At 35.4% G+C, this 11,846-nt stretch overlaps 1 protein-coding gene across 1 annotated transcript; it reads left to right on the top strand.

Annotated features, from left to right (window-relative positions):
- The first annotated feature begins 8,928 nt into the window (after window positions 1–8,928).
- Window positions 8,929–9,870, top strand: LOC126077921 (olfactory receptor 10AG1-like). Its single transcript, XM_049887678.1, has one exon. The coding sequence runs from the start codon at window positions 8,929–8,931 to the stop codon at window positions 9,868–9,870; it is 942 nt and encodes a 313-aa protein (XP_049743635.1).
- Window positions 9,871–11,846: the final 1,976 nt, after the last annotated feature.

Raw genomic sequence — 11,846 nt, 5'->3', positions numbered from 1 at the left:
AACTCTAAAATCTGTGGGAAAATCCAACACCTCTACAACAAAAAGACAAATAATTCAGTCAAAAAATGGGCAAAGGAAACGAACAGACACTTCACCAAAGAAGACATTCAAGCGGCCAACAGACACTTGAGGAAGTGTTCGTGATCACTAGCCATTAGAGAAATGCAAGTCAAAACCACAGTGAGATACCATCTCACCCCAACATCACTGGCATGAATTAAAAAAAAAAAACACAGGAAATAACAAAGGTTGGAAAGACTGTGGGGAGATCAGAACTGTTGCGCTGCTGGGGGGAATGCAAAATGATACACACATTTTGGAAAATGATATGGCACTACCTTAGAAAGCTAGAAATAGAAATACCATATGATCCAGCAATCCCATTCCTAGGAATATATCCTAGAGAAATAAATGTCATCACACGAATAGACATATGCACACCATGTTCATTGTAGCATTGTTCACAATAGCAAAAAGATGGAAACAACCTAGATGCCCATCAACAGAAGAATAGATAAACAAACTGTGGTTCATACATACAATGAAGTATCACACAATGATAGAGAACAATGATGAATCTGGGAAGCATCTCATAATATGGATGAATCTGGAGGGAATTTTTCTGAGTGAAATAAGTCAATCACAAAAGGTCAAATAGTGTATGAGACCATTACTGTAAAAACTCATGAAAAGGTTTTGATGGTTATGTGGGAGGGGAGAGGTAGGGATGGAAAAACACTAAATAGCCAATAGATAAGTGGTAACTTTGGTGAACGGTAAGACAGTACACAATACTGGAGGAAGCCAGCACAACTTGTACAAGGCAAGGTCATGGAAGCTTTATAGACACATCCAAACTCCCTGAGGGCCTGAATTGCTGGGCTGAGGGCTGTGGGGACCATGGCCTCAGGGAACACCTAGCTCAGTTGGCATAACAATTTATAAAGAAAGTGTTCTACATACTACTTTGGTGAGTAGCACCTGGGTCTTAAAGCCCTGTGGGCAACCATCTATGATATTCCACTGGTCTCATCCCTTTGGGAGCAAGGAAGAATGAAGAAAACTAAAGATACAAGAGAAAATTAGTCCAAAGGACTAATGGACCACATCTACCATGGCCTCTACCAGACTGAGTCTAGTACAGGTAGATGGTGCCCAGCTACCACCACTGACTGGTCTAACAGGGATCACAATAGAGGGTCCTAGACAGAGCTGGAGAGAAATGTAGAACAAAATTCTGACTCACAAAAAAAGACCGGACTTACTGGCCTGACAGAGACTGAAGAAACCCGTAGAGTATGGCCCCCAAACACTCTTTTAGCTCAGTAATGATGTCACTCCCGAGATTCACCCTTAGGCCAAATATTGGACAGTGACATAAACAAAATGAGACTAAAGGGGCACAACAGCCCAGGGGCAGAGGCTAGAAGGCAGGAGGGTACAGGGGAGCTGGTACTAGGGAACCCAAGTTTGAGAAGGGAAATTGTTGACATGTCATAGTGTTGTTAATCAATGTCATAAATCAATATGTGTACTAACTATTTAATGAGAAACTAGTTTGTTCTGTAAACCTTCATCTAATGTACATTGAAAAAATTTTTAAAAAGAAGATCCAAAATGATTGACTTGGAACCGATTACTTGAACAAATAGAAAAAGAAGAGCAAAAACACCCAAATATTCCAGAAAAAAAGGAAAATAATAAAAATCAGGACAGAAATAAACTAAATAGAAAAACAATAGAAAGAATCAACAAAAGCAGAAGTTGGTTCTTTGGAAGTATGAATAAAAAAGAAAAAAAACACAACATAGATTGATAAAAGAAAAAAAGACAAAACAGAAGAAGCACATAGCCAATTAAGGAATGAAATTGGTGACGTTAAAACCTATCCAACAGAGGTAAAGAAGATCACAACTGATTACTGTGAAAAACTGTACTTCAACAAATTTGAAAACCTAAAAGAACACATTCCTAGAAACACACTACCTACCCATCTAACACAAACAGAGGTAGAAAATTTCCACAGATTCATATGAAAGAAGAGATTGAAATGTCATCAATAAACTGCCAATAAAAAAGTAGCCCAGGACCAGATGGCTACACTGGAGAATTCTTCCAAACATTCAGAGAAGGAATGACATTAATACTACTCAATCTCTTTAAAAACGTGTGACAGAAAGGAACACTACTGAACTCTTTCAATAAAACTAGCATATCTCTGATACCTAAACCAGGCAAAGACAACAAAAATAAATAAAATTACAGATCAATATACTTTATGAACATAAACGCAAATAATTTCAAAAATTCTGGCCAACAGACTTTAGTACCATCAAATTAATCATATGCCATGATCAAGTGGGATTCATACCAGGCTTATAAGCATGGTTCAACATTAGAAAATCAATCAATGTAATCCACCACATATTAAAAACAAAGGAAAGAACCATATGATCACATCAATTGATGCAGAAAAGGCATCTGATAAAATTCAACACATTTCCTGATAAAAATTCTCAGTAAAAGAGGAATAGGAGAGAAATTTCTCAATATAGTTAAGGGCATATATGAAAAACAAACAGCCAACATTATAATAAAGAAAGAATGAGAGCCTTGCCTTTGAGAACAGGAACTAGAACAGGAACTATTATTACCACTCTTATTCAGCATTGTATTGGAACACCTAGCCAGAGCAGTAAGACAAGAAGAATAAATAAAATTATCCAAATTGGAAAGGAAGAAGTAAAACTACATCTATGTGCAGATGACCTGATCCTATACATACAAGACCCTAAAGACTCCACGAGAAAACTGCTGGAACTAAGAGAAGAATTTAGCAACGTTGCAGGGTACAAAATCAACACACAAAAATCGGTTAGATTCCAGCACACAAATTGCTATTACATTTTTTAAGTAATGGCTATTACATTTTTAAGTCTTTTTTAAGACTACTCTGAAAAAGAAATCCAGAAAACAATAATATTTGTAATAGCCTCCGAATAGATAAAATAACTAGTAATTAACCTAATCAGGGACATAAACGATTTACACAAAGAAAATTATAAAACATTACTACCATAGACTAAAAGAGGCATACAAAAATGAATATACTTTCTGTGCTCATGGATTGGAAAACAATATATTGAAAATATCGATGCTACACCAAAAGCTGTCTTCACATACAATGCAAACCCAATACAAATCTCAACAACATTCTTTACTGAAATGGAAAAATTAATGACCAACTTCTTATGGAAAGGAAAGAAACCCCAAATAGAAAAAGCAAAATTGAAGAAAGAACAGAGGAGGCCCACACCCCCCGATATTAAAATATACTATACAGGCACTGTAATCAAAACAACGTAGTATTGGTTAAATGATAGACACACAGACCAGTGGAATAGAAATGAGAATTCAGAACTAAATCCAGTCATCTATGGATAACTGATTTTCAACAAGGGATTAAATTCCATTCAGTGGGGGCCTAAACAGTCTCTTTAATAAAAGGTGCTGGCGAAACTGCATATGCACTTGCAGAAAAATGAAACAGGACCCATAACTCACAACACACACACACACACACACACACAAAACTAATTCAAAATAGATCAAAGACCTAAATGTTAAACCTAAAACCATGAAATTCCTGGGAGAAAACGATGGTATCTAATCTTTGGAAAAATAGGATAACAAACATAGCGACAAATGCACAAATAGAAGACAAGATAGATAAATCAGGGACTCTAAAAATTAATATCTTATGTTCACTAAAATACTTTATTAACAGAATAAATAGACAACCTACAAACTGACAAAAAACCTTCAGAAATGACTTATCCCATAAGGGTCTGAACTTGAACTTTTCCCATTTCAAAGGAGAAAATAAGTAAAATAACTTCAGGACAATGTGACAGGAGCTCAGTCTAATGGGAACAGAGGGTCCATATGAAGCAGTCACAATAGATAAGGTGAGAATTGGATTTGTATCAATTCTGGATGACCTTCAATGGTATTGCTCAGTTAAGGGCAATCGGGACTCTATTCAAGTCTGAGAAATAAAACTGCAACAACTCAAAAAAAAAAAAAAAAACCCACAAAATGGACAAAGGAAATGAACAGAACCTTCATCAAAGTCCCCCTGCGGGTATTGATCTTGGAACAAAACAAAACAAAAAAAATGAAAAATTGACCTGGATTTAATAAATCCAACAGCCACTTCTCAATTTGCCCAGGTAGTCTTGAAGAAATAAACTGTATATGTTTTGTAGGGAAAATTATTTTTTGTTGTCAGAATATTTATTACAACTCTTACACAAGCCAGCCCCTAAATTTGGATCAAGGCTCTCATTTCAGAGGAGAAAATAAGCAAAATAACTTCAGGACAATGTGACAGGATCTCAGTCTAATAGGAACAGAGGGTCCATATGAAGCAGTCATAATAGATAAGGTGAGAATTGGATTTGTTTTTTTTTTTTTGGATGACCTTCAATGGTATTGCACAGTTTAGGGCAATCAGGACCCTATTCGCCTCTAAGAAAGAAAACTTTCTGCACACTCTATTCCATTGAGGGGCTGCAGAGGAAGAATATTCTGGTAGAGTTAGAGCTATCTGGGAAAATAAATATATAAACCAAATCAGAGAGTGCCAAAGAAATTTGTTTAATTAGAAATTTTACTGTGTCAGGTGGAAGAGATCCTGGGGGAAGAGGTAATTTTTATTATTATTTTATTTAAAGAACATCGCAGTTTGAAAATGAACTATTTTAAAGGTGGTTTGAATATCTTTGACGAAACAAATTGTTTCAGCTAAAGTACTTTAAATACTTAAATATTTAAACCCTCTTCGGTGAGGAAAAAATAAGGTTATCCCAAATAAACCAAAACCCAAGCCTACTACCACTGAATCATAGGGACCCTACAAAACAGAAGACAACTACTCTATGTCATTGTCAAGGCTGTAAGCCTTTACGGAAGCTGACTGCCACATCTTTCTCCCGCGGATTGGCTAGTGGGTTCGAATTACCAGGCTTTTGATTACCAACAGAGGGCTTTAACAACTTCACCACCAGGGATCCTAGAACCCCAAATAAGAAAGGTAAATATGGAATGTTTTATATTAATATTCAACTTTAGTTCATATTATTAAAATTAATATTTAATATAGAGTAGCAAATGTTTTTTTAGCAAATGTGCTATTTTATTAAAGCAGCTCCTTTATGTTTCTGACTGTATTAAACATAATTTACCTTAAACAATTATTTTAAATAGTGATATTTAATTACTTTGAAACACTGAAAATTTGAAAAATTGCTGTTTTTGTAAGAATACTAAATAATATTACAGGAAAACTTTATTTCCAGGAAAGACTTGGTAGTGAATAAGCATTATATTTATGTATTTTAGTTCTGATGATATTTTAATAATATATTAAAGTAAAACAATCCATGAAATAAATTTATAACCATTGAGAAAGCCAGGAAACATTTATTTTAAAGAAAATAATATTTTTAAATTAAAGAATTTATAAAGTAATAAAGTTTTAAGCTCATACTGCTTTTCAAATTAACTTCAGGGTTTATGTTTCTAATTTACATCAAAAATACAAACATAACTGAGATTTTAAAACACAAACATAGCTGAGATTTAGCTAGATTGGGGACATTGGCAGTAATATCTAACTGGAAGTCCTGGTGGCACAGTGCTTCAGAGCTCAGGCTGCTAACCAAAAAGTCAGCAGTTGGAATCCACCAGTCCCTCCTTAGAAACCCTACAGAGCAGGGTTCTAACTGTCCTAACTGAATCAGAATATTGTTTACCAAAGCCAAATCCATTGCCTTCCAGTGGATTCCAACTCCTAAAGAACCTATAAATAGAGTCTTTTAGGTTTTCCAAGGCTGCAAATCTTTATGGAAGCCAACTGTCTCATCTTTCTTCCACAGAGTGGCTGGTGGGTTTGAACCACCAATTTTCTGGTTAGCAGCCGAGCACTTAACTATTATGCCACCAGAACTCAGTCAGGATATTGTTAAGCATTCCTTAATCTATTGGACTTTTTCCAGGGAATGGATGCTTACATTTCAGGTTAAAATATGATAGCTTTAGGGTTTATTTTCCATAGTAAAAAGAACTCAAACATTTTCAAGAAAGAAGAGTAATATAGCTAGTTTGGGGAGAATAAAAAAATACACAGGGTAAATCTCTATACTTTCTACCCTGTCATCTTTATAAAAATGTAGGCCAATCTTACATATTTAATGTTATACATGGATAATTTTATTACCAAAAAGTTGAGTTTGTATAATTAGAAAACCTATTTAATTTAGCACTCAAAGGAATTTTATTCAAATAACAAGAATTAAGTTTTTTTTTAATTAAATACCATAATTTGTAATGTGATACATAAAGATTTGGCTTTTTTGTCCTTTTGTGAACCTTAATTCTTCTCTCCCTCTTAAGAGTGAGGCTTTCATCTTAATAATGTCTATTCCTTTATTTCAGTTCAGAATCAAATCCTGAGTATCACATTAGGTGGACACCCATTTTCTAGAATCTAAAAAAAAAATTTTTTTTTTTATACTATGAGTTGGAATTGACGGCACTGGGTTTGGTTTTTTGGGTTTGGATATTGAACTCAAGCAGGAAAACAGTCACCTCACCACCTTTACCTCTCAGATCATTTTGTATCAGTAAAGGAAAATGCATACAAAGGCTATTACCCTAATTACAATTCTAAGTGTTGAGCAGTGATGAGCACTATAGGTGTTACTGTCCACAAAGTAGAGATAATGATATAAACCCAAATAGTAGCAAAGAATTCATATAGAAATTGCAACTTGAGACTTAAAGGTTTTTTGGAGTTTTGTTACGCTTTGATAATTGATTTTAAGGTCTCACTCATTCCCACAATAATCCTGTGATACAAAAGATAAAGTATTGTTCATGTTGAAATGCATACTGAGTAAAATTCAGAGGAATAAATTAAAATGAGTTTTAATAATAATAATAGATGGATGATAATAATAAGTAACTGTTAATAACAGTATAATAATAATAAATTATAATAGTCATAAATATCAGGACTTCAAGACATTTTACTTATATAAAATGATTTAATTCATATAACAAAACTATATGTTGGTATAGTTGCTAGCCATTTTACAGCTGAACACATTGTGAAGTTGGAAGACTAATTAACTTGCATGAAGTCATCACACAGCTAGATGTTGTTGAGCTACAATTCAATTCTAGTTCACCTGGGAAATACTGTTCTTTAACCATGATCGCAGGGCCCTAGTGGCACAATAGTTAAGCACTCCGCTGCTAACCAAAAGGCCAGTGGTTAAAACCAACCAAGTGCTCCTTGGTTAAAACCAAGATGTGGCAGTTGACTTCCCTAAAGATTTACAGTCTTAGAAACCCTACGGGGCAGTTCTAAGCTGTCCTATCGGGTTGCTATGAGTCGGAATTGACTCCCTGGCAATGTTTTTTTTTTTTTAACCGTGGCACTATACTTCTGCTCTGGTTAGTGGACAAGGTGCAAACCAATTAGGATGGAAAGATGAACCGCAGTGTGAGGCAAGAGGTACCTTGCCTCTTTCAAAATTTAAGGAGGCACTCACTTTCAGGATTGTGCAAGTGCAAGGAGGGCCCTGAAAGTCTGCTTTAATTTTACACCTTATTGGCCTCACTGACTAGTACTTGTCCTGACCTTCATGAAAAGGAATGGTAGGAAATATAATTGCCAATGAAGGAACTCAAAACCATTTCATCAAACACCTATTTTTACTAGGCAATCTCTTAAATCATAGGGCTACAGGCTTAAAGTTATCATAAATATAGAACCATAAATAAAAAGTAAATAGCTGAAAATTGGTAGGTAGAGGACAGATCTTACCTATATTGTATCATTTAATTCTCACAAAGAAGCAAACATTAGAAAATTTAATTTTTTTATCACAAAGATAATAAATCGCAGAGATAGGAGTCAAACTCAAGTCCATTAAAAAAAAAAGGTGCTGACTTGCAGCCACAAAACCTGTGTGCAATTGGTCAAATTGTCCACACTTAGTGAGCCTCAATATCCTTAAATCTAAAGAAAAGTTTTTAGAAACAGTTATCTGAAGTGTTAATTTTTGAGTAGGAACAAAAATCATGGTGGGTGAACACAGCACAATGAGTACAACATAACAGCCAGTATCTTTCCTCCTCCTGTACCACACACATAAACACAGGGAACAAATACTCTCCATGTTACCCCTGTTTTTCCAGGGTGATTACATTTTTTGTTTGATCCTGAATCAGTTTCTAGGATAATTTCCCTGAATAAAATCCTCTTATCTTATACACTGAATATCCTACAAAAAGATATTTGTTTTATTCCCCTAAGCAAAATGAAATACGCTCACAATTTTATTTTAAACTAATATAAACTGTATAATAGGAACTTATATGCTTAAAATCATCAAGTGATGAGAGAACGAAGTGTTGAAATAGGCAGTTGAAAGTGTATGTGAGAAGACAGCTTATGATATAGTGTTTGAGAAGCTTGATTAAGAAAATGCATAGAGAAGTACGATAGGATAGTCAAGGCATGTAATTAATCTAAAGTGAGATTAGATGGCAAAGCTGAGGGTCCATCTCCAGTAGCTGCCAATTGCTCCAGTGTCTGTTCTGAGTCAGGTATAGCTTGATCTATCCTGGGCTGTGCTCTGAAAGTATACTGAAATGATCTTAAAGTAAATGTGAGGGAACTGTTCACTGTGATCTAACAGGAAGACATGGGACGGACTAACTAGTATCATTCTTAACGTGCAAACAATTGCAGCGACCGTAAAATCCAACCTGGAGGCCTCAATACAATTTAGAGAAGAGACAAAGAGATACAGGAGGGTAAAAGGAAATGCACATGTAAATTTACCTTTTCCACAGATGAATCATCAAGAAGAACCACCAGATGAAAATCTAACTGAATTGTTGGATTTTGTTCTCTTGGGCTTTGCTGATATGCCCCACCTCCGGTGGTTTCTTTTTGGATTATTTTTAGTCATCTATATCATTATCCTAATGAGCAATGGCACTATATTTCTAATAACAAAAATGGATCCTGCTCTCCAGAGCCCTATGTATTTTTTCCTGGCAAATTTTTCCTTCTCGGAAATCTGCTTTGTATCAGCTACTCTCCCCAGAATGCTGATGAATCTTGGGACCCAGAGAAGAAGAATTTCCTTGGTTGCCTGTGCTACACGGTTGTGCTTTGGCCTTATATTCAGAGTCGCAGAGTGTTTGCTCCTGGCAGTGATGTCCTATGACCGCTATGTGGCCATTTGCAACCCTCTGAACTATCCCCTAGTCATGAACCACAGGGTCTGTATCCAGTTGGTGACTGGGTCCTGGACCGTTGGAATCCCTTTTCTTATAGAGTATACGTATCAGACTTTCTCTCTGCCTTTTTGTGGATCTAACCAAATCGACCACTTCTTCTGTGACGTTTTTCCAATACTGAAGCTGGCTTGTGGGGACACATTTGTAAATGAGATGTTGGTCTACACAGTTGCTGTGTTGTTTGTCATGGTTCCATTTCTGTTGATACTTGGCTCCTACAGTAAAATCATCTCCATCATCCTGAAGTTGCCATCAGTCACAAGTCAAGCCAAAGCCTTCTCCACCTGCTCGTCTCACCTTATGGTTGTGGTGTTGTTCTTTGGATCAGCCATTATTACATACTTAAAGCCCAACACCAGACACTCAGACGGAACTGACAAAGTGCTTTCTCTTTTCTGTACTATCCTAATGCCAAAGTTTAATCCCATGATATATAGTCTAAGGAACAAAGAGGTCATAATTGCACTGAGAAAACTGCTATGTAAATAATTCACTTTATCAAGGAATGATATAAATGTATAGGAACTGCTTTCTTACATATTTTAATCAAATTTCTATAGATATAAATACTTTTATCTATACTTTGTGTTACGGATAAATTATGCCCATCAAAAATGTGTGTTAACTTGGCTAGGCCATGATTCCTAATATTGTGCGATTGTCCACCACTTTGTCATATAAGTCAGAATCTTCTAGAAGGCAAAGTGTTTGGTGTGGTGAATTTCTAAGTGTTGTAAATCTTACCTCTATGATGTTAATGATACAGTTTTAGAGGCAGTTATGTTAATGAGGCAGGATTCCACCTACAACATTAAGTTGTATGTTAAGTCAATCTGTTTTGCAATAAAATAGAGAAGCGAGCAAACAGCCTGGGGAAACTCCACCACCAAGAATGAAAAATCAGGAAGGGAGCATATCCTTGGACTTGGGGTTCTTGCATTTAGAAGCTCCTAGACTGGGGAAAATTGATAACAAGGACCTTCCCCCAGAGCCAACAGAGAGAGAACACTTCCCCTGGAGCTGTCCCCCTGAATTTGGACTTCTAGCCTCCAGGATTGTAAGAATAGATTTCTCTTTGTTAAGCTATACACTTTGGGTATTTCTGTTATAGAAGCACTAGATTACTGATATATCTTGTCTTTCCGTTAGTGAAAATTATTTCCCAATTTGAAATCACTTCTAATGTCGCCAGAACTTTCTGCTCAAATTATATTAGTAATATATGTATCAGCAGATAGCAGATCAATCCATTAGTAATTCTCTAATTTCATTGTGCAATGTCCTCCCTCAACAAGAACTTTTACTTGGGCTGATTTAATTTAGTCAGTTGTAATGTATAATCTGTAATACTACTTATCATAAACCATATCATTCATTTCCATGAGTGTCCACAGAGTTGTGACACTCATTTTAAAAACTAGGTTTACAATATGCATTAATTAAAACGATGTGGTGTTCCCTTGGTATCCATGGGGGATTGATACCAGGACTCCCACAAATACCAAAATCTGTGGATGCTCAAGTCCTGTATATAAAATGGAACAATATTTGCATATAACCCATACATAAACTCATGTACACTTTAAATCATCTTTAGCTTACTTGTAATACCTAATACAATGCAAATTCTATGAATATAGTTGTCATACAGTCTTGTTTAGGGAATAGTTACAAGACACAACAAGACAATAGGGACAGAACAATGCTTAGACAAAGAGTGCTAGAGAGAGAGACTGAAGAAGTGAAATGGTGGGAGGCTACTGCTGGGTATACCTATACATAATTTCATTTGTAAGGATTCCATCTAGTTCTTGTCACAATAATAACAATATAATCTCTATGATAAACCTGGAAAGGCCTCTCTGAATTAACATTTGAGCTGAGTCTTAATAATTAGAAGGAGTTACTATATGAAGAACCTTCAGAAAGCCAGATGAAAAAGCAAAGGAAGTTCCTTAAGTTTTACATTCTTAGAAGCCTAATGAACTGTGGAAAAAATGTGTTAGCAGATGAGTTTGGAAATAAAGGTGGGGGCCAGGTTACACAGCAGTTTTCAATTGCTGGGAAAATATTTGAATTATTCCAAGTACAATGGGAATCCATGAAAGTGCTTAAGATTTCCCGTAGAGAATACTGACAGTTTGAATTCACCAGCCAATCCTTGGAAACCCTATGAGACAGACCTACTCTGTCCTATAGGGTCACTGTGAGCCAGAATTGACTCAATGACAAAGGTTTTTGTTTGTTTGTTTTTGTTGTTTATTAATTTATTTTTAATAAAGAACACTAAAGAAAAATAAAAAATGCAAATGCCGCATAAAAATACTGTAGAGGTTGGTGGGTGCAGTAATGAATATTTCATATATATATGTGTGTGTATATATATTATATAATATATATTATATATATATAAATAAAAAAACAAACAAAACCTGTTGCCCTCAAGTTGATTCCAACTCACAGCG

The sequence above is a fragment of the Elephas maximus genome, chromosome 6 (genome assembly GCF_024166365.1).
Source record: "Elephas maximus indicus isolate mEleMax1 chromosome 6, mEleMax1 primary haplotype, whole genome shotgun sequence".
In the NCBI taxonomy this organism is placed as follows: Eukaryota; Metazoa; Chordata; class Mammalia; order Proboscidea; family Elephantidae; genus Elephas; species Elephas maximus.
This window is presented reverse-complemented; position numbering and strand designations above follow the sequence as displayed.

Coding starts and splice junctions, on each gene's coding strand:
- LOC126077921 (XM_049887678.1), top strand. CDS start 8,929: ATGAATCATCAAGAAGAACCACCAGATGAAAATCTAACTGAATTGTTG.